The sequence below is a fragment of the Eucyclogobius newberryi genome, unplaced genomic scaffold, assembly GCF_026437365.1.
Source record: "Eucyclogobius newberryi isolate DKJ021-1_F unplaced genomic scaffold, fEucNew1.0.hap1 SCAF_5, whole genome shotgun sequence".
Taxonomy (NCBI): Eukaryota; Metazoa; Chordata; class Actinopteri; order Gobiiformes; family Gobiidae; genus Eucyclogobius; species Eucyclogobius newberryi.
Genome location: NW_027316167.1, coordinates 9,205,606 through 9,227,896, shown reverse-complemented (window position 1 = coordinate 9,227,896; position 22,291 = coordinate 9,205,606). Strand labels below are relative to the sequence as shown.

Below are 22,291 nucleotides of genomic sequence, written 5' to 3'. Positions count from 1 at the left end.
TGCAATAACTCTCAGATTACCACCAATAAATGTGTTCTGCCAACTAAAAAACACAGAATGAACTCAATGAACGCAGATTAACAACAAGTGTTCAGAAGCAGAGGATGGTGCTCAAGCTGCCAAATATACTTCCCCCAGCACAGATGCGTAGCTGAAACTGTTCCTAACTGCTCTGACCATAAGCTTTTTCAAAGAGGAAAGTTTTAAGCCTGGTCTTAAATGAATGGAAGAAACTCAAGCACCAGCGTAATGTGCTCTCTTCTTTTAGTTCCTCTTAGTAATTATGCTGCTGCATTTTGAACCAGCTGAAAGCTTTTTAAAGAGCTTTTAGAACACAGTTCACACAGTTACAGTGTCCAATCTAGATGTAAGAAATGCATGGACACGTTTTTCAGCATCACTTTTAGGCAAGATTTTTCAGATTTTAGCTATAGTATGCAGATGAAAGTAGTCTGTTTTACGAGCTTGATTTATATGCGCTTTAAACGCGAGCTCTTGTAATAGACCTGTATAAGACCCCACAAGACGACACAAGTCTGTCTACTTGATCGGTCTGATCAGGTTTCATTGATAAATAGAAATGTCATCTGCACAGCAGTGGAAGTTATTGCCGTGCTTTCTGATAATAGTACCTAAAAGCAGCATATAAAGATTAAACAGAATTGGAGTGTACAGTAGTGAACCCTATGTCACACGTAAGTTACTTTAGAACAAGGTGAGGAGTTCTGCTTTACCAAACTGGTGCCTATCAGATAAACAGGATTAACGCTGCTGAGCGCTGTCCCGCCGACACCTGCAGTTGCACTTGTTTCCTTGTATTTGCAAATTACTCTCAGGAGTGCGACAATTCAATTCATCGATATGCATTCCGGGGGCATGGTCACTGGATTGACTTAGTTTACCTGTCATTAGGGACTTGTTAGCCGTCCATATTCTATTGATCACTCAGGTCCTCCGAGCGGAAGTATAAGCCACTGCTGGGAACGCTATGCCGGACTCATTCAAATGCGTTTAACCTTGAGATCAGCAACACAAAAACTCACAAATGTAGGTTTCGGTAAAATTTTATTTTTAAGGAATAATATCATCCAGGGTAGTAACATAACAACATTACATGCATTTGTGGAGGATTACAAATAAATAAAAATCAAGCATTTTTAAGAATGTCCTTCCTTCCCCCTTTGCAGTAAACCGACTCATTGATTCTCAGCTGCGCGGATTATGAAAATATTCTACTTATAGCATTACTTACACCCTCCTTGACCTTCTTAATCCCATTTCAAGAACAAATGTGGAAGGCAATAAGGATACACAAAGAGAGTGCTGGTTAAAGCCTGGCTGAGATTATGTCTCCCACTCGCTGCTGTCTCTCCGTCTCTGAATCAATGCAAACATCTAAATAAATAAATAAAAAGTCATCTGAAATGTGCACACAAAACAAGCTTAGTCTTTTATTGCATAGATGCTAAGGTAAAGGAAAATGACATGCAATAAGGACATCATGTAACCAACCAATGGTTAAATCCACTCAAATCCACAGGTATTTGCATGTTCTACATTTTTAAACAAAAGATATGGAAAGACATAAAACACAGACCAGGACGTAGCAAGAAAACAAAAAAATATTTAACATTTACAAGTATGTGAAATATGTCAATGTCAATGTCAGTTCAGTCCTTGATCATTTGTTCAGTTTATTTCATTCATTTCTTCGCTATGGCTTTCCTGCAGCCTTAAGTATATTCCAAAGGTTTTCATTTATTGTGTGTTTGAGGCCCAAATACATCGTTCTCAAGTCGTGTCAAAAACAAACTGCAAAGCTTAGTTAATCTCTGTCCTACAACACTTTGCAACCCCAGTTTCTCCAGCAACCAGCGTCTCCCTGTGACTATTGTGCACTCCAAATAATGCTGTAAAATCCCATCTCTGTCTTTACAATAGAACCTTAAACAGTCATCAAATGCCACATTGATTTTTCCGTACGCTCGCTTTTTTTGTAGTTTGGCCACAATTGTGATGTATATAATGCTTTTAAAAAGTGTATTTTTCACTGCAACTGTGCAAGCACCAAACCTGCACATGAGCAGAGTATATGTACCAGTGCCACCGCCCCCATTACGCACATAACACCCAGGGCGGAGGGCATCAACAAGGGCCACCAACCTGACCAGGCAGTTTGGACTGAATGACGCTGCACAGTTCTTTTTGTAATTAAACAGTGAGTCTTCAGTATGCATGGTCTGGATTTAATTATTTAGCAATTCAAACCAGAACTCAATTGTCATCTCTCTCTCTCCATAGTGAGTTTGAGATGTGCAGGGGCCGCTATAAGACACAGTTTAAACAGATGCATAGAGATCAGGGGCACAGCTGGGATAGTTTTGATCCGCATACATATTCTAAAACGGTCTTCAGAGACTGGAAATTGCCCTAATACTCAATTAGAAACCATGGAAAATAGAGAATGAAACAAGAGGTGCGATGCGTCCCGTTGAACTGCAGAACAGACGCTGCGTCATGTGCAAAGCCAAAGTGGCTTCTTACAAATGTCTTCATAAATGCAACAGAGAAAATGGAGAAGGGCCCCGGGTTACGCTGGAGCAGGGGCGGATGCACCAGAATACATCAAATTAAATGAGGGCTCCCAAATCCCATTTAGGATTGTGATTCATGCAATATTTAAACATAGTGATTTATAAAAAATAAAAAAAACACACAAATAGTCACTTTATTGTTATATCGCAGACATCAACTCCCTACATATTTTTTTTCACAGTCAATGTGGGTTGGGGGCCTGGGGGCTAAGCATTGCTGCTTACAGCACCCAAATGGCTAGTAGTGGCCCTGATATGTACAGTAAATGTGATTATCAAATACATTTTATTATTTAGATTATGATGATTGTATTATACAAAAAAGGAAATAATCTTCAGTTGCTCTAATGAGTACACTGTTTTATTATTGACTTTTCAGATTGAAGATACAGAAAGATTACACATTTATCAAACATAACCCACTCAAATAATTTTGTCTTTTCCCAAAAGGCTGCTCCGTGACTCAAACTTTAATGGAACATTCTTAGTTTATTGCTTTTTTAATGGCTCGTAAATCGATTAAACAAGATAAAATGTTGCTTTCAAGAACCATCTATCATCCAACTGTAAATCATCTTTTGTTTTGTTTTTTTTAATTTACCTGAGGCCTTTACCACCACCAACTATTGTCGGACGAGGGACGCGCCAGATTTCAGCTTGCCCTGTTAGGGTGGCGCCCGCGGGAAGGAGAGGGCGCTGGTGAATTGTGCGTTTGGATCAGAGCCAGGTGCGAAGGCTGCCAGTGCGCGTTAGGAGTTACTAGCCTTTCCCCCTAGCCTCCATCTATCTGCACTGTCTCCCCCTCGCGCCGCACTGACGGATGGAAGCTGACGTTAGCCTGGATCTGTGCCGCCGGACGCGCTAAGCTAGCGATAGCTCTGAGCCCGCTGCCTCCTAATGTAGCAACTCTGTCTCTGCCTTTTCGAACCGCGGGACTTATCACCCACGCTCACCCGTTTTGTGCCAATGTAAAGACAGGGTCAGGGGGACGTCGGGTCAAGTGGTAGCACTAGTACTTGTAGTAGTAGTTCCCTTGACCGTGACTTATTTTTCTTCTCGTAAGTTAATCACCGAAGATATTCAACTTCATTTGTGTCTTTTATAGTTCACTGAAGGTTGATTGCCTTGGTAGTGGAAGTAGTCAAATGGGAGTAAGTAGTAAAGTAGTAGTTTTAATGCTGTTTATAATATTGTTGTAGTATGTGGCATGCCGAGTGGTTTTAAAATGATTGTTTTTTTAGCCTTAGCTGATGAAGAAAACACCAACAGGTCCAAAAATACCACCTGGACAAATCATGGGCCCAGGTCCTTATTAAAAAGGAAAGAAGCACAGATTTGTGGTTGACAGAGACATTATTATACAAAATATGGTTTATTAGGCCCGAGCCCCAGCAGGGCGGAGGGCCTATTGCTCCCGTCTGTCTGACCAAACATGCGGGCTGCGCCCGCATGTTTGGTACCCCGTCGTCCCTGGCAAGTACAGTGAACTAGCCCATGCCGAAGGCATGGATCATGCATACTTACTCCTGCTATGACAGAAATAGTCAACAATTAGTGAATGGGCGTAGCCCATTCACTAATTGTTGACAACAGCAGCGCGAAGCGCTGCATTCCTCCAAAAACCCTCCTGTCATCGTCCCGTACGCGAGAATCTATGCCGCAGGCATGGGCCATGCTTGTATCTGCTCAAATCAATGGAAGACTATGGGGAGTGGGCGGGGCATCCCGACGGAATAGGGAGTGACGAGCGCGTAAGCGCTCGTAATGATGATTCCACCCCATGGCGGCATCGGGAAGGCTTAGAGCTTTCAAACGATGTATAATTTGTTGTTATAGTGGAAACGGCTATATTGTTTTTGCTAAAAATATTATTATTTTTAGTAGGCCCGAGCGCCACAAGCTGGCCTATTAATCTCGTAAGGCCGTGCGAAGCACGGCTGCGAAGCGCTCGCCCACTTCCAAACACTCACTAACGCACTCCTTCACTCATGCACGCCCCGTGCATACTAATTAGTAGTAGGAATATGGAACATTACCGTTGTAAACGGGCGAAGCCCGTGCAAAAGTGCGCACTAAACGAGCACTTTACATTGAGATGACGACCGCGAAGCGGTCGTCATCCCCATATAAAGCACTCATTTGCGCTAAGTAGCTCACGAATACGTTCCCCATCTCTTGCATGTTCCGTGCATATAAGCATGTAATGCAAAAATGTAACATTATTACTGTTCAGAGGGCCAAAAACACAAAGTGGGCGGAGCCCACTCAAAATTAACGAAAGTACCCGTCAGTGACCAGGGACCCACACCATGAGGTAGGATAGCGCGAGCGCTTTCCGAAAATGTATAGTTTATGATATTTGAAAAATGGGAAACATTGTTTTCGTATCGGAATATTATTCTTTCTTCTTCTTCTTCTCGGGACCAACCCCCCTATTTTTCACCCAGTGAACATTGACGAAAAGTCACAAAAATGTTCACACCTCTAAAAATCGTGCCTCTCTACATTCTGGCTATTTCCCTTTTCTAAAATAAAAAATATTGGCGCGTCAGCGCCCCCAAATGTACCAAAAATGCATTGAGAGATGAGAAATGACCCAAAAAAAATCTGATCGTAGAATCATGAAATTTGGCGCAGAGGTAGATGGTGACAAGAGAAGTAAAAAATATTATTACGGCAACGCCGTCCGCCCAACCAAATGTCGGCCATATTGCTTCAAAAATGGCTAAACATGACTTCGGAGTTTTTCCAAATGTCGTACTTTTACGAACTCCTCCCAGGGCGTTGGCCCTAAAAAGCTGAAATTTGGTGAAAATGCTACTGAGGAGTGGGACATCAAAATTTATCCAAATTACATTGATACCTGTCACAGTCTCTGTGCGGCGAAGCCGCAAACTGTAGCTAGAATTTCAGAAATCTCCCATATTTAAAATTTCTGCCGTTTGCGCAGATAAAGTCCGAATTGCGTCAAATTAGAATCAGTTGTTAAACTCTTTGCCCTAAACCTACTTGAAGTGAAATAAATTCATTTGGCGCCACAGCGCCCCCTACAGATTTTATATGGAGGTTAAATGTTTAGTTTTGCGAAATTATATGAAATTTGACACACAACTCAATTTTAGCATCCCCATCAAAAAAGTCAATGAGACCCATGTCATAATTGTTATGGCGTTGCCGTAACGATGACCGAAACCTTTCATGTTATTCCAATGGGGAAATCGCCAGAACATGTTTACACTTTAGACTTTCACAAACTCCTCTTAGGGCGTTAGACATATTAACCTGAAATTTGGTGAGACTCATCTTCAGGGGTGGACCATCAAAAGTTATCCACATTTTTATTCAAAGAGTCACGGTGTCTGTGCGGCAAAGCCGCACATTTTGCCAAGAATTCAAAATAAAATTGCTTTTTGATGGTAAAACAAAGGGGAGAAGATGTGACAGCGTCACAGATTCAGCAGTAGGCGTAATAAAAGGACAATTGGGGCGCGTTAGCGCCCCCTCCTCTTGCGGCGTGGCGGCGGTGTGGCGGCGGCGTGGCGAGGGCCGATCATTGCCGCTTGCGGCTATATTTTTTATTATTTTTCTTGTTCTTCTTCAGCGCTTTGAGCTCTAATTTGACCCCCTGAACATGCTCAAAAACTCACCAAACTTTGCCCAAAATTCAGAATCGGCGAAAAATTTTGTTTTTTCTGGGCCATTTTTTTTTCGTTAAAAAATGGCGCGACAGCGCCACCGACAAAAGTCAAAATACATTGCGCCTATGGGAGACGCCCCGAGGTCAACTTTGGTGTAAAGCTACGAAATTCGGGACACCCATTCCTCTCGTGAGGACAAAAAAAAATATTATTGTGGCCACGCCCCCAGACTTACCCTATGGCCGCCATCTTCCTTTGAAAATGAAAACACGCTGTGTTAGCCATTTTGTTCACGTCAAACTTTGACGAACTCCTCCTAGGGCGTTTTGCCCACCAACTTCAAAATCGGCGTACGTCCTCTGGACAAGTGGGGCATCTAAAGTTATCCAATTTTTTTAGATACCTTTTACGGTCTGTGTGCAACGCAGCCGCAAAGTTGGACAACTTATTTTGGAATATTGCAGATCTAAAAATTGCTCCCATTTGATCAAAACCAGTCCGATTATGACCAAATTCGAATCAGTTGTTAAACTTTCTTGTTTGGACCAGTTTATGGTGACAAAATTGAAATGGCCGCGATAGCGCCCCCTACAGAGTGACCTTTAAATTAACATTGAAGGTCAAAAATTAGTTTTGCCAAAATGTTCTAAACTTTACCCAAAATTCTATTTTGGCGTCCCGATCAAAAAAGCCAATCAGACAAATGCCTTATTTTTTACGGCGTAGTCGTAGCGATGACAGAAACCTCCCATGTTATCCCTATGGGAAAACCGCAAAATCTCTCAAATATCCACATTTTTATGTTTTACACTTTAACAAACTCCTCCTAGTGCGTTTTGCCCACCAACCTCAAAATCGGTGTACGTCCTCTAGACATGTGGGGCATCTAAAGTTATCCAAATTTTAAGGATAACTTTTACGGTCTCTGTGCGACGGAGCCGCAAACGTTTCCCAGAATTCTGACTATTTGGCCTTCAGAGTGGCCTATAAACAATAGAGTTTTTCCAAATGACATGATATTTTGAACAAAATTCTAATTTGCCATCCTGATCATAAAAGTATGAGAGCCAAAGTCATATTTTGTACGGCGTAACCGTAGCGATGACAGAAACATCCCATGTTATCCTTATGGGAAAATCGCAGAATCGCTCAAATCACCACATTTTTACGCTTCACACTTTAATGAACTCCTCCTAGGGCGATTGTCCGATCAAGTTCATATTTGGAGAATATCATCTACACAAGCGGGGCATCAAAACGTATCCATATTTTGATTCTAAGTGCTACGGTCTCTGTGTGGCGGACCCGCAAATATATGTCAGAAATGGGAAAACAGCGAAATCTCTAAAATGACCACATTTTTACGCTTCACACTTTAACGAACTCCTCCCAGGGCGATAGCTCGATCAAGTTCATATTTGGGGAAATCATCTACACAAACGGGGCATCAAAAGTTATTCATATTTTGATTTTAAGTGGTACGGTCTCTGTGCCGTGGAGCTGCAAATATACTGTCACAAATGGGAAAAACGCCAAATCCTTGAAATGTTCACATTTATGCTTCACACTTTAACAAACTCCTCCGGGGGCAATAGCTCGATCAAGCTTTACTTTGGGAAAAATCATCTACACAAGCGCGGCATCAAAAGTTATCCATATTTTTACTCCAAGTGCTACGGTCTCTGTGCGGCGGCGCAGCAAATTTGACTGACACTTGTGTTGATTTGCACTGGATTGGCCATGTCCAATGTGTCGCCGTCTGTCAAGTTCTTTTTTAATTCAACACACAATAAGGGCGCCATCTTTATCAAGTCGAAAGCGCAGAGTCGGAAGGCCGGCGGCCCGCGAGGGCCGTTGGATGCCGCTTGTGGCTTTAATTTTAAATTGATTTCACCTTTGTTTTTATAAATAGTACTTTTCGCATTTACCATCTCACATGTGGAGCCTTATCCATCAGTTGAAGTTCTCATATATTTGCATTGAACGTTGATCATTAATTAGTCCTTTACTCAAGACAATAAACAACCAAAAAGCATGTCCACAAAAAGGTAAGATGACTGAGCACGTTCATCCCAGCACGCCTTAACGTACGTGTGAAGTGGTTTAGAATTAGCCGTCGTAAAAGATACATACGCTCAGCACAGACGTGTGCAGTTTGCAGATAGCGCGCTGATATGAGAAAGAGTCAATCTAAAAGTGATGTGTCCATCCCGGAGACGCCTGTCGTGCTGCAATGTCAAATAAATATGGGAAAGAGTGTCTGGAACGCTATGAATGTGGTCTGTAATTTCTTTGTGATTTGAATGCATTTGTTCCTGTTGTGTGAAGCACTTTGAATTGCCTTGTGTATGAAATGTGATCTACAAATAAACTTGCCAAGAATTAGATTAATGGTAGAGCAGATTAGAATAAACTGACAAATGCTTGACACTCACACGCGGGACTCCAGCTTCCAGAACCACCTGGAGCCAAAGCACAGATCCAGGAGTAACCCAGAGCGCTGCGTGTCGTGGGGCGCGAACCTGGCCACGGCGCTAAAATAAAACTTGCGTCATTCGCTGTAGAAATGTATTATTATCACTTGGAAATGGACAAATTTGAAGGACCAATTGGGACCTTTAGTTGAATTTAAATATGCCATGATTTTGTTTCTTTGCTGTTTATTTTATGTTCTGGTTCTGTTGTGTTCTGTCGGGTTTGTGTTGTGTTTAATCTTTGAAAGAAAAAAAAGTAAACAATAAATACCGGTATATTTTTAAAGCAGACAACAGAGATAGCTACCTGATGGAGGTAAGCGTAGAAGAGGGCGTGTCTTTATACTGAGCGGGGCGTCACCTGCAGGCCATTTTGATATCGATGTAAAATGAAGACTATTGGCTTGCGATTGTAAGAGGTCAGTATAGAGTTCCTATTTCATGTACAGTGATACATACCATAGACATTATCAATCAATGTATGTAACTTCATTTATTATAATAGTAGATAAGGGTTAGTAGGAGAGTAACAGGCCTCAGTGTCCTGCTTCGTGGTCATCGCAGTCAGGAGTCAGCGACACGATTAAAGCACCACTTTTACTCCACTTTGTTATTTCAGTTGGTGACAAGACCGATTCTCTGAAAGTATTTTCTCTCCAAGCTCGTCTGAGGCTCACTCCAATCACTTTAAACCTTTGTCCCTCGAACCGTACAAGCTACACTTCTCGAGTTGTTCAAAATCCCCTGACGTTATGTTCAAAATGTCCGCCCAAGAGAGCAGCCAATCAGTAATATAAGTACGGAGCATTTTGTGTATTCGTGTGCCAGCTAGTATCTTTACATGACTCTGTAGTATTATGCATCAACTTCATAGTATTTGACATAACGCACGCTTTCCGTAACTTTCCACCCTGTGTTTTACTCGGGTAATCAATGAACGCATTCCAACGGCCTCTTTCCAACTCGTCCATTAGAATCGCTGTCCACTTCCACTCGCAAATTGGTCCTTTCTGACTGCCATTTCATCTGGCCGACTCGGGCCAGCTGGACGGGCCGGGTCACTCTGCGCTCTGTACTGACATCTGCCAATGCTCCTCTCTCACCAGCTGTCCAAATCAAATCAATGCCTTTTCGACTTCCTATTTGTCCAATCGCTATCTTCCCGCACACACACCACGTTTTCAGGCCAACTTGCATATCATCGAGCGCGCCGGAAAATAATTGGAGTGCCCTTCGCCGACATTGGCATCCTTGATAATGCGTCGACGGTAACTTTCCGTTGTTGTTTTGGAGATTTTTTGACAACAACAACAACAACCAAGAAATAGTTGCAATTTGTCGGCTGTGATTCATGGAGATTTTCTTGGCAGTGTGGGCTGAGATGACAGGAGCAGTTTTTCCCCCTGTCAATTCTTCATCTAAAAAAAGGATTCTTAATGTCGTGTTCCTTCCAAATGAAAATAAAGGTGCATCGTTGCATTTATGTGTGGGGGCGGTGTTATTGCTTAGCTTGGAACGTTCCCAACCTTTTTTTTTCCTGCCGACTCACTTTTTCTAATTGGTCTCTTCTCACGACCCGACCTATTTATTAATTCCGCCGACAGCTTCACCGTGAATGACCCGCAGCCCCAAAACATGCCCGTCACGAAGGCGCGTGAAGCGATGTAAAGGCATGAGCAACTTTATATCAGTCAGATAATAGTGTTTATGAGCAGCAGGAACAATTGCCGGAGTAACTTTTGGCCTCGGAAACAGAGAACTCATTGCATAGAATCAGGCGAGACAGTTTCCACGCAGCCCCCCAGGTTTATATTGTTCATTCATTCTTGGGACGAACTGATACAACTCATAAACTAATCTTGTACCACTGCACAGGCTTCACCTCGTCCGCGCACCGGCTGATGCTAAAGAGAGAGAAAGAAAAATGCAGAGGAAAAAAGCGCATGCGTGGGGGAAAAAATCCTTTCTGCATAAACAGGTTTGAGAATAAGTAGATGTTTTAGGTGCCGGTGGAGGAACTGGACTGTTTTTGGCCTTACATGTACCGGTGCTGTTCTTTTTTTCCAAGTTCGAGAACTCTTGCATTTATAATTATGATATTTTTATTTATTTAGCTAAAAATACATTGGAAAACATGCATTCTTACTGGGAGCGTGCTAATTGTTCACAGCTCTGACTCATAACTTGGTCTGGTGGCTTCACCTGCTTGTTTTTATGGAGATAGATAAGTTTATCACCATAATGTGGAACATTCCAGGCACATCAGTAACATCTCCACGGAGACAAGCAGGCGGCACTTTCCAGCAGAATATGCACAGTGTAATTTTCAGAACATCATCTTTTATTTCTTTGTGCCCACAACTTTAATGTGTTCGCAATAGATCTCCCCACCTGAAGTGCAGAGATGTTGTTTATATTTTTAGCAAAAAATACAAATAAAAACACACATTTTCAGCTTTCTTTTTCCCGGTGGCGTTCTTCTAAAAGCATATCGTCTTCAGCTGAGATTTCCAGTTACATTCACCAACCTAACCATCGCCTCATTCAAAGTAACGACCTTAACTGAAAACATAATTTGCAGAGAAAAAGAGCAATTTCTTATTAAATATCCAGGCGTGCAGAATCCTGTGCACAAAACTCAACCCACCCAACGTTACTAAAGACGGAATAAAGGATGAGAGCTGCGTTCTGCACTCCGCCCACTCCCTTTATTCCCCGAGCTGAGGACTATCGACCGCACTTAGGGGCTTTTTGTGTGCCACCCGCCTGTGTGCATGTGCGAGCAGCGTTTGATGTTTGACTAAAGGACTACATGTTTCAAAGTCCTATTAGTCATTTCTCTCATTTTTTTTAAATAATAAGTATAATAAGCCTCTGCAATTTGCCCCGGTAATGTTGGTAATTGATGTATGCTTTTACCAACAAGAATACAAAAAGTTTAAGTGCACTGTGGGTGGTAAGACAGCAAGAAAAGTCACTTTTTTGGGTGCACTTAGTAACCAGAAACATTTTTTAAAGAACAGTGGTTTATTATATTATTTTTATATACAAAATTGTATGTCTTTATGTCCAATATGTATATATCACATACAAGTTCACATGGACACACAAATAAGATTATTATCTCATTGTCTGGACCTTTAACATTATTGAACTCAGAAGAACCATGAGCAGAGAGAAATTTGATTATGTATTTTTAATAGTATTATAACACAAAAACATTGTATAATCAGATTTTGAGAGTGCATAACCCTTTTTTCACCCCCTATTTTCTTAGAAATAACACAGCACATGGAACAGAAACAACACAGAGAGAGAGAGAGAAGTCATAAGTCATGAAGTCTTATGGTTTTACAGAAATCGAGCAGGTATTTGTGGAGAAAACCTGAAAATCTGTAGAAAATGTCAGGAAGTGACTCATTCCGGTCAAAGTTTATGCCGATTTTGAACAAAGAAACAACTTTTTTGACTCTCTAAACATCAATTCAACAAAATAAAGTCGCTCTCATATATTTTTATTTGTCAATTTGTTTATGTTTTTTTTTACATTAGACAAGTTTTTGCCCAATGTTTGCCGGGTAATTTCCTAGTGTGATGTCATCAATTACAAACTTGAAGTTAAATTATAAACCTAACAAATGTGCTGTTTGGTGGGAACATTTTTATATTTTTTTAATTAAATTAACTGCATTTCAGTTAAATGAGTCATCCGACCTGTCAGAGGCGCTTTAATCATGCAAGTTAAATATCAAATCACAACGTTAATGCTCACAAAACTCCCATCACAAAAGGCCGCAAATATTTTGGTACAACTATATATGGAACGTCTTATAAGCTTGTCACCCTGTAGCTGAGACTTTTGACTAGTAGTTGTTGAATCAGTTTATCAGTTGAATAAATGTTAAACAATACAATACAAATGTTTTGCTACTGTACCAACACTGTACCTATCGCCATAAAAAAAAAAAAAAACATTATTTGTCATGTAATTACTCAATCTCCCAGAACACCATTTATTCCCAAGTATTTTGTTTACTGAGCTCCAAAGCACAGGTGCGCACGGAAGCTGCGCCTCCAGACATACAATTCCCCACAATTAATGGTGATTACAAATTAGACCGCAATCGTCAAGATTGCAATTGCCCTTAACTAGCATAGCATGCTATCAAATCAATAGCTGCCTTAACCGCAGGCCTCCTCTTGCCCTGAATAGAATTTTATGAAAAACGGCTCTTTGTGTATTAATAGTTCTGTTTTCTTGTTTGTGTGTTGTTCAGACATTACAGCCAAAGAGTTCATTGACCTGAGAGGGAAGCAGCGCAGCCGTTATGACCTCCTGGTGGACTTCGTATCCGAGATGTTGTCAGTGCCCCCGGATGACGTCAACATCTTCAGCCTGATGGACGTGAAGGACCGGATGCTGGACGTGCGCTTTGCCGTCCACGGGCCCCCGTTGTTCCTGCAGCCGGAGAAAATGCACGGGTACCTCGCCGCCCACAAGCAGAAGGTACGACTTGGGAGTCAGAAGGGACATTTTTTATCATTAAAACCGGGTGGGAAATGAATGAATTATGTATCAAAATTAGAATGTATTGAGTATATCACCTACAATAATCTGATAAAATTGATTAAAAAGGTAATTAGGAAACGTGCAAGGGTATAAAGTGATATTTGCTTTAACCTCAAACAAGACATTTACCGGCTAATTTTAGCACCATTCTAATGAACTGCAAAAATATCATATCAAGACTCATCATTATTCATTCAGCAAAACTATAGTTATCTGAATAACTGTTCATATGTTACGTTAACATACCAGACACTTACCACAGTTCTGTCTGTGCCTCATGTAGCTGAAGGTGTTAGCGTTAGCATGCGTACACCTATTCACCATGTTCTCTCTGTTATTATTTTAAGATGAAATGTCTGTTCTTTGTCTTGGATTTGATCAAATAAATTTCCCCCCAAAAATGCGACTTATACTCCAGTGCGACTTATATATGTTTTTTTGTCTTTTCTATTATGCATTTTTTGGCTGGTGCGATTTATAATCTGGAAAGTACGGTATACGTATATTCACCTATTCATTCTAGTTCCCACTCCCAGTACCTGGTTTGGGATGGATTACCGAAGCGTGTTCAAATTCCATATAAACTGCCCACTTGACATTATCCTGCACACACTGGAAAACCCCTAGAGATTTCCCCTGTGAATTCTTTAAAACATAACCGGGATCTGCCACACTTTTTTTGGGCCCGCGAGCTGCGTTTTCGCCCCGGGCAATGTTTGGCTCGGGAGTTAAGCGTCAACAAATCAAAATGTCAGTCTGAAAGTGGAACATCGCCTAAAGTTGTTTGTTTCTTAAGTGCGGGACAAACAGGTAGTAAATTGCAAAGAGCGCGGCGAGATGAAATGCTGATTGTGACTATGTGAACAAAATCGTTGAACAATTGTAGGATGAGTTTAAAGTCATTTCCATAACGTGGAGGGAGTGTGGTTAATCCTAGAGGGACCAAAGCTCCCACCGTCCCAAGACATGGACAGTAATCTAGATGAGAGGCCAAGGTTGTCTGTATGCTGTGTTATGCCTCCAAGCGTGTGTGTGTAGGTGTGTGTGTGTGTGTGTGTGTGTTTGTGTGTAGGTGTGTGTGTGTGTGTGTGTGTGTGTGTTTGTGTGTAGGTGTGTGTGTGTGTGTGTGTGTGTGTGTTTGTGTGCGAAATGCATTAATAACCTGCATCCCGTACGGAGAAAAAAAACATTTCATAATGCACACATGTTGCTGGTGCTGTTTAATTATTAAAAATTATTAATTTTCCATTTAGCCAGTTTCAACTCCTTAACGCTTCAACCGATTTCAACATGTTATACCTCATTACGATCGCTTTCGCAGTAGTACGTGTGCTATTACTTTTGACATTTGAACAACTTGTACTTTTTGCAGAATTGTCGAATTTTCAAATGTATTAGTTTTCCCCATTTAAATGAATTTGGGCATTGAGTGTCTGCGGAATTCTTTAGAATTTTGTGACGGAGCCAGGGAGGGAGAGGGGGAGAGGGGGGGGATGGGGGGAGAGAGAGAGACGCAGACACTCCAGCAATGGCTTCAGCCATTGCAGATTTTCTAGTGTATATCTGCTCCACATTCATTCCCCTGGCTGATCTCTCTCTCCTTGACTGAGAAACGTGTGCTATAAGTGTAGACTGCCTCACTGTTTAATCTGATATCAGAGGCTGTCTTATAATTAATTAATAATTCATGTTTACACCAAGCAGGTGTTGTCAGCAGCTTTTTTACTGTGTACTGAATGTGCCAAGTTGTCGTGAAGATCAATGGCTCCTGCCCACAGACGAGTCCTCTTTGTTTTGGCTCTCCAACAGGCCCAATTTGATTCGACAATAATAAATAGTGACAAAATATATTTATTTTCTTTACCACACTGTATTTCCTTTGAAATAAAGAAACAAGACACAGGGAGTTTTGAAATGATCTGTTTGTAGCTATAACACACTTATTTCCCATCAAATCAACCATTCTGGGATGAATCCGGATCACTTTACACTCCAAACCCACTAATAAAAAAATAAAAAACACCCAAAAAATTTACAACATTTGAAGAGGTATTTTATATGCATTTCATCTTTTAATTTAAAGAAACAGTACGTCACTCCTCACTGCATGATTCCACGGAAATGGAAAGTTAAAACTTACTTCAGAGCATTCTCCATGGCGATAGACCCAGTGTAACCCACACTGTGGAATATTATAGCCAAAGTAACTACAGCGTCATGGAGACTAGACAAATTCTAAGTCAGATCTGTGGAGAGGCAGAGCTTTCTTTCTTACATAGTAAGAAGCAGGTTTTTAAGGTCGTTTTTAGGAATTAAAAACCTGCAATAAAATAAAGCAACAATATATTTATGGAGACAAGCAATATAAGATAAAATCATCTTCATGTATCAGGGAAATTCTACTGTTGCAACATGAAGTTTCAGAGACAGCAGGAGAACAGAAACATGCAAAAAAACACTATAAGACCAAAAGACAATTATGTAGCGGTGACGAACTCCCAACCACACATGTTACATAGTGCACCTTTAAACCAAAAGTCCCCTGGTTTTCTTTTTGACTGCTGTTAGTTGTATCACATATAATATATTCAAAGTAAATAGATAGATAAACTAAGAATCATATAAACAGCACAGAATCTCATTCAACTTCAGCGATAAAATCGTTCTGCCTAAAAGTAGCAGAGATGTGCAAAAAGTCACAGTATGGCCGCCGGCTCTGGTCAGGAATAATTTGAAACGCCTGAATGGCAGTGGGAGAGCTCTGTGTAGGTGTGCGAGCAAGCAGTTTACAGTTTACCTCCAGCCAGTGAGAGATAGTGTTGACTGATGTCTTTTGAGGAGATGAACCATTGTGAATTTGCACGTGCGAGTCGGCCCGAGGTGAAGCGCTTCAAGTCCACGCGTGGTCATTGTGGTCGCTGTGAGCCAAACACCTATGCTCTCTTTGCTGTTGACCCTGATAAGAGGTTCAAAATGTGGAGTTTATAAATATTAAGTGCGTGTTAAGCAGGGAGAGATGCAGAGTGATGTGAAAGAAGAGAAATTGGGATGAACTTAAAGAATAAATGGCTTATTCACAGTTTGGTGTTTTATGGCTGAAAACAATGGAATGAATCCAGTTTTGTCTTTGAAAAAAAATAGCAATATCAGAGTGACAAAAAGGGATAAGTGGGCGGGGCTTATGTTTCAGTGTTTCAGGCTATAACATGTCTCTGACGCATGGTTCAAAACGAGGTACAGTTCTTTTAATTAAGTCTATACATGTCATTTGTAGTGATTTTAGCTTGATTCTACCTGGATGGGCTGGATTTACCACTTATTTTTAGAGTAAATCAAACAGTAGAGGGCAAAAAAAGCTTCACAAAAAGCCCATCCATCCATCTTCTGCCGCTTTATCCGGGGCCGGGTCGCGGGGGCAGCAGTCTGAGCAGGGACTCCCAGACCTCTTTCTCCCCAGACACTTCCTCTAACTCCTCCGGGGGGATCCCGAGGCGTTCCCAGGCCAGCCGAGAGACATAGTCTCTCCAGCGTGTCCTGGGTCTTCCCCGGGGCCTCTTCCCGGTGGGACATGCCTGAAACACCTCCCGAGGGAGGCGCCCAGGAGGCATCCGGAACAGATGCCCGAGCCACCTCAGCTGGCTCCTCTCGACGTGGAGGAGCAGCGGCTCTACTCCGAGCTCCCCCCGTGTGGCCGAGCTCCTCACCTTATCTCTAAGGGAGCGCCCAGCCACACGGCGGAGGAAACTCATTTCGACCGCTTGTATCCGCGATCTTGTTATTTCGGTCACTACCCAAAGCTCATGACCATAGGTGAGGGTAGGAACGTAGACCGACCGGTAAATAGAGAGCTTTGCCTTTCGGCTCAGCTCCCTCTTCACCACAACAGTCCGATGCAGCGGCTGCATCACTGCAGCGGTCGAAAGCCTTCTCCAGATCCACAAAGCACATGTGGACTGGTTGGGCAAACTCCCATGAACCCTCGAGCACCCGATGGAGGGTATAGAGCTGGTCCAGTGTTCCACGACCGGGACGAAAACCACTCTGCTCCTCCTGAATCCGAGGTTCGACTATCGGTCGGATTCTCCTCTCCAGTACCTTGGAATAGACCTTACCCGGGAGGCTGAGGAGTGTCATCCCTCTGTAGTTGGAACACACCCTCCGGTCCCCCTTCTTGAACAGAGGGACCACCACCCCGGTCTGCCAGTCCAAAGGCACGGTCCCCGACCGCCACGCGATGTTGCAGAGACGTGTCAACCAAGACAGTCCTACAACATCCAGATACTTTAGGTACTCAGGGCGGATCTCATCCACCCCCGGAGCCCTGCCACCGAGGAGTTTGCGAACAACCTCATTGACTTCAGCTTGGGTGATGGATGAGTCCCTGGTCTCTACTTCCTCTTCGGAAGACGTGACTGAGGGATTAAGGAGATCCTCAAAGTATTCCTTCCACCGTCCGACGACATCCCCAGTCGAGGTCAGCAGGCCTCCACCCGCACCGTAAACGGTGTTGGTGAGACACTGCTTCCCCCTCCTGAGGCGCCGGACGGTTTGCCAGAATTTCTTTGGTGCCGACCGATAGTCCTCCTCCATGGCCTCTCCGAACTCCTCCCAGGCCCGGGTTTTTGCCTCTGCGACAGCAGGCTCGCTTGGCCTGCCGATACCCGTCGATGACCTCCGGAGACCTACAAGCCAGAGTGGCCTGATAGGCCTCCTTCTTCAGTCTGACGGCATCCCTTACTTCCGGTGTCCACCACCGGGTTCGGGGGTTGCCGCCACGACAGGCACCGGAGACCTTGCGACCACAGCTCCGAGCAGCCGCATCAACAATGGAGGCGGAGAACATGGTCCACTCGGACTCAATGTCCCCAGCCTTTCCAGGGACATGGGAGAAGCTCTCCCGGAGGTGCGAGTTGAATACCCTACTGACAGAGGGCTCCACTAGACGTTCCCAACAGACCCTCACAATACGCTTGGGTCTGCCAAGTCTGTCCGGCTTCCTCCTCCGCCAGCGGATCCAACTCACCACCAGGTGGTGATCGGTTGACAACTCTGCCCCCTCTCTTCACCCGAGTGTCCAAGACACGCGGCCGGAGGTCAGATGACACGACAACAAAGTCGATCATTGACCTCCGGCCTAGGGTGTCCTGGTGCCATGTGCACTGATGGACACCCTTGTGCTTGGACACACTTGTGGCTAGCACAGAAGTCCAATAACTGAACACCGCTCGGGTTCAGATCGGGGAAGCCGTTCTTCCCGATCACCCCTCTCCAGGTGTCACTGTCATTGCCCACGTGGGCGTTGAAGTCCCCCAGTAGAACAACGGAGTCCCCGGTCGGTGCACTGTCCAGTACCCCTCCCAAGGACTCCAAGAAGGCCGGGTACTCTGCACTGCTGTTCGGCCCGTAGGCCGCCACAACAGTGAGAGACCTGTCCCCCACCCGAAGGCGGAGGGACGCGACCCTCTCGTTCACCGGGGTAAACTCCAACACGTGGCGGCTGAGCTGGGGGGCTATCAGCAAGCCCACACCAGCCCGCCGCCTCTCCCCGCGGGCAACACCAGAGAAGTGGAGCGTCCAGCCCCTCTCGAGGAGATGGGTTCCAGAGCCCAAACTGTGCGTGGAGGTGAGGCCGACTATATCTAGTCGGTATCGCTCAACCTCCCGCACAAGCTCAGGCTCTTTCCCCCCCAGCGAGGTGACATTCCATGTCCCCAGAGTTAGTCTCTGTGTCTGGAGATCTGGTCGCCGAGGCCCCTGCCGTCGACTGCCGCCCAGATCTCTCTGCACCGGCCCCTTATGGATCCTCCTGCGGGTGGTGGGCCCACGGGAGGGCGGCCCCACGTCGCTCTTTCGGGCTGTGCCCGGCCGGGCCCCGTGGGGTAAGACCCGGCCACCAGGCGCTCGCCATGGAACACCCAGGCCTGGCTCCAGGATGGGGCCCCGGTGACGCCGATCCGGGCGACGTAAACTGCCTTGTTTGTGTTGTCATCATAGGGGGCTTCTGAACCGATCTTTGTCTGACCCGTCACCTAGGACCTGTTTGCCTTGGGAGACCCTACCAGGGGCATGAAGCCCCCGACAACATAGCTCCCGGGATCATTCGGGCACTCAAGAGGGCCTTTCACAAAAAGCCTTTTTTTTTTTTTTACTCAACAGGATTCAGAAATTGCTTCACTTGCACTAATTGGGGTCTTTTGGGAGCAAAATCAGCCCTTAATGTTAGCCTCGGACAACATACTTACAGTGAAAAGATGACATGTCTTCTAATAAGTAGGACGTGTACAGTATTTTCGGGCAGTTTGTATAACGCGTGTGAAGTGTTGTAAAGCAAAGAGGAGCAAGACAAACTTCGGGGAAAGAAAGAAAGGAGAGATTTAACGAGAGGACAGAGGGTGGGCTCGGGGCAAAAGATGAAGCAGCTCATCTTATTAATGCTCTCAATTCTACTGTAATGCCTTGGAAGTGGAGAAGATTGGAAAAAAAAATCTCTTTTGAAAGTCCGCCTGCTCATCCTTAATAATAGAACTTATCCCTCAGCGTTTTCAATTCAGCCCCGGCTTCACTTGACTTTTAATGAAACTATATTGGTTTCCACTTTTGATATGAAATCGTTAGTATTGCAGGCAGGTACCAAGGTTCTTCTCGTCATTACATTAATGCAGCCCCACAGGAAGAAGGACGGGAGTGTGTGTCCGAGTGCGTTTTGTAATAGTCGGAAGTACTAACCTGTCGGACCTCGGCTTGTACGGCCCAAAGACAGTTCGATGCACATTTGATTAGTGGAGAAATGGATGTGGAGATTTCTGTCAATTGAGGTAAAAGTTAAAAAAAGACAGATTATACATGGTTTTTCGGATACATAGGCACCAAAGGTGAGCAAAAAATAATGATAAGGCTGAGCCAATTAGTATGTCTGTTTGCCGTAACCCGAACGACCCGGTAAAAAACTAGCTGACTGAAAAAAAAATCAGCATTTTGTCAAAATGACGCCAAATTATAATTTTTTTTGTCTTGTATATCTATATCCCGACTTACTGACCGTTTTTGCACGATGGCAAAGGCGGTTAGCGCTCTTGCCTCCCAAGAAGGAGATCATGGGTTCGATTCCCGGACCAGACCAACATCACATGATATCTCTGGGTGGAGTCCGCATGTTCTCCCCGTGTTACCGTGGGTTCTCTCCGGGTTCTCCGGCTCCTCCCACGTCCAAAGACATGTATGTGTTAGGTAAAATTGGCAACTCTAAATTGGCCCAATGGACAGGTGTTGAAAATTAGCATATTCTGCTATAACACTTAAAACATTGCATCTGGTTCGTCCAATGCTATGTCCATATTAAAAAAAATATAATAAAATCACATGGCGGCGCCCATGTCTCCCGCATGCTTGCCTTTGCTACCAAAATAAACGATAACGGCGTACAAAATGTCGATTTTGAATTGTTCGATTGAATTATCTTAAAAATTGGGAGATTTAGTCTCCCAATCGGGTTGATCGAGACGTTCTCGGTCATTTACTTTTGAAGCCTGACCCCTGGCAGTCACTGCGGGTCAAAAAATGGCATCGATTTGGCGAAATTGTAATATTGAGTATATTGTCTATAGTGATTTTTAAAAAAGCTGATTTAAAAAAAAGTGATGTTGTAAATTTTCAAATAAAGGTAATTGGGGATATCTCAGATTTTTTTTTATGATAATCAAACCTCAACTAATACTTTTAAATACATTACAATTCGATATAATATCCTATCTCTATCAAGTAATGTAAAAAAAAAAAAAAAGTGGGTATGACATTAAACTTCTCAAGACAAGAGGGTGTCAACCGATCAAGCTACAGGTCAGATCTGTGGAGAGGTGACCCGGCAAAGAACACCTGTAATTGAATAAATGCAAGAGACACATGGTAAGTTTAATGCCCTTACAGGCCCCCCTAATGCCGAACATCTCCATGGAGACAAGGAGGTGGCTGGCCTTCTATCACATCTCTAATATTGAAAAAGAGTTATTATTGAAAGCACGAGAGAGCGACATCACGATTCATTCCCAATAGCACAAATCAATCACAAATAATATACTTTGTATTAAATTCTTAAGACGACACGCTCACATTGGAAGTCTTTTATTTGACCATGAACTAATAATTCATTGTCATAAAGACTCTACTTTGTCAAATCTCCCTGACAGACAGACAGAAGGGCAGCGGAAGAACCGACTCCTCTCGTCTTTGTCCACTGAACTCAAATCATAAATCATTTTAACTTGGGGGGAATTATGTCGTCATTATGTCTGTCCCCGATTGCCCCCGTCTGCACGTGTAAGCGTTACATACTGTTAACAATGGAGGCACTTTGGTTTTTTACGTACTTTCACAACAATAATCCATTTTTTTTTTAAGTTTATAGTTGATCACAATATTTTATTCAAGCGAGATTTATGAAAGACAAATGTTTAGCACAACATCATTATGGTCTGGCATGATAATGGGTTCAAAAAAATGGAAATGGAATAGAAAATCCAGAAACGTTGTACTCACTTTTTTGGAGATCGTGTCATTTCGCAGTAGCAAGCAGCAGATTTTCATTCATAGTGTAAATGAAAATGGTAAAAATGTTTTGTGAAAATAGCAACTTGTTTTTACGTTTTTTAAAAATGTGTTGTAAAAATCGTGGGGGTGTAAGTGAAATTGGACATTTTCAGAGCACAGCGTGAAATCCAAGACAATGCAGTACTTCGCAAACACAAAATAGAACTTAAAGTAAGATAATAATGTGGGAGAATCTTTCTGACATGGCTCAAAAGTCATGGAAGTCAATTTTGCAAAAAGCGTCTTCCTTAAAATAAGATAAAAGTTAGCGAGTTTTGTTCTGACTTTGTGCCATTAGAAAATCCCACTGCAGTTCATTTTTTTTCTCAAACAATAAACTGCAGGATGATGCATTTTAGCGTGTAATTAGTCTGACATTTCTGCCACACTGTCGCCATGTGCACATGCGTGACTTTTCCTAGTTCTGCTGAT

At 43.2% G+C, this 22,291-nt stretch overlaps 1 protein-coding gene across 1 annotated transcript in view; it reads left to right on the top strand.

Annotated features, from left to right (window-relative positions):
• LOC140381576 (neural-cadherin) overlaps positions 1–22,291 on the top strand; it is a 466,796-nt gene that overhangs the window by 277,030 nt on the left and 167,475 nt on the right. Inside the window, exon 25 of the mRNA XM_072465639.1 lies at positions 12,984–13,213. Coding sequence (XP_072321740.1) covers positions 12,984–13,213 — 230 coding nt within the window. The remainder of the gene's footprint in view (positions 1–12,983; positions 13,214–22,291) is intronic.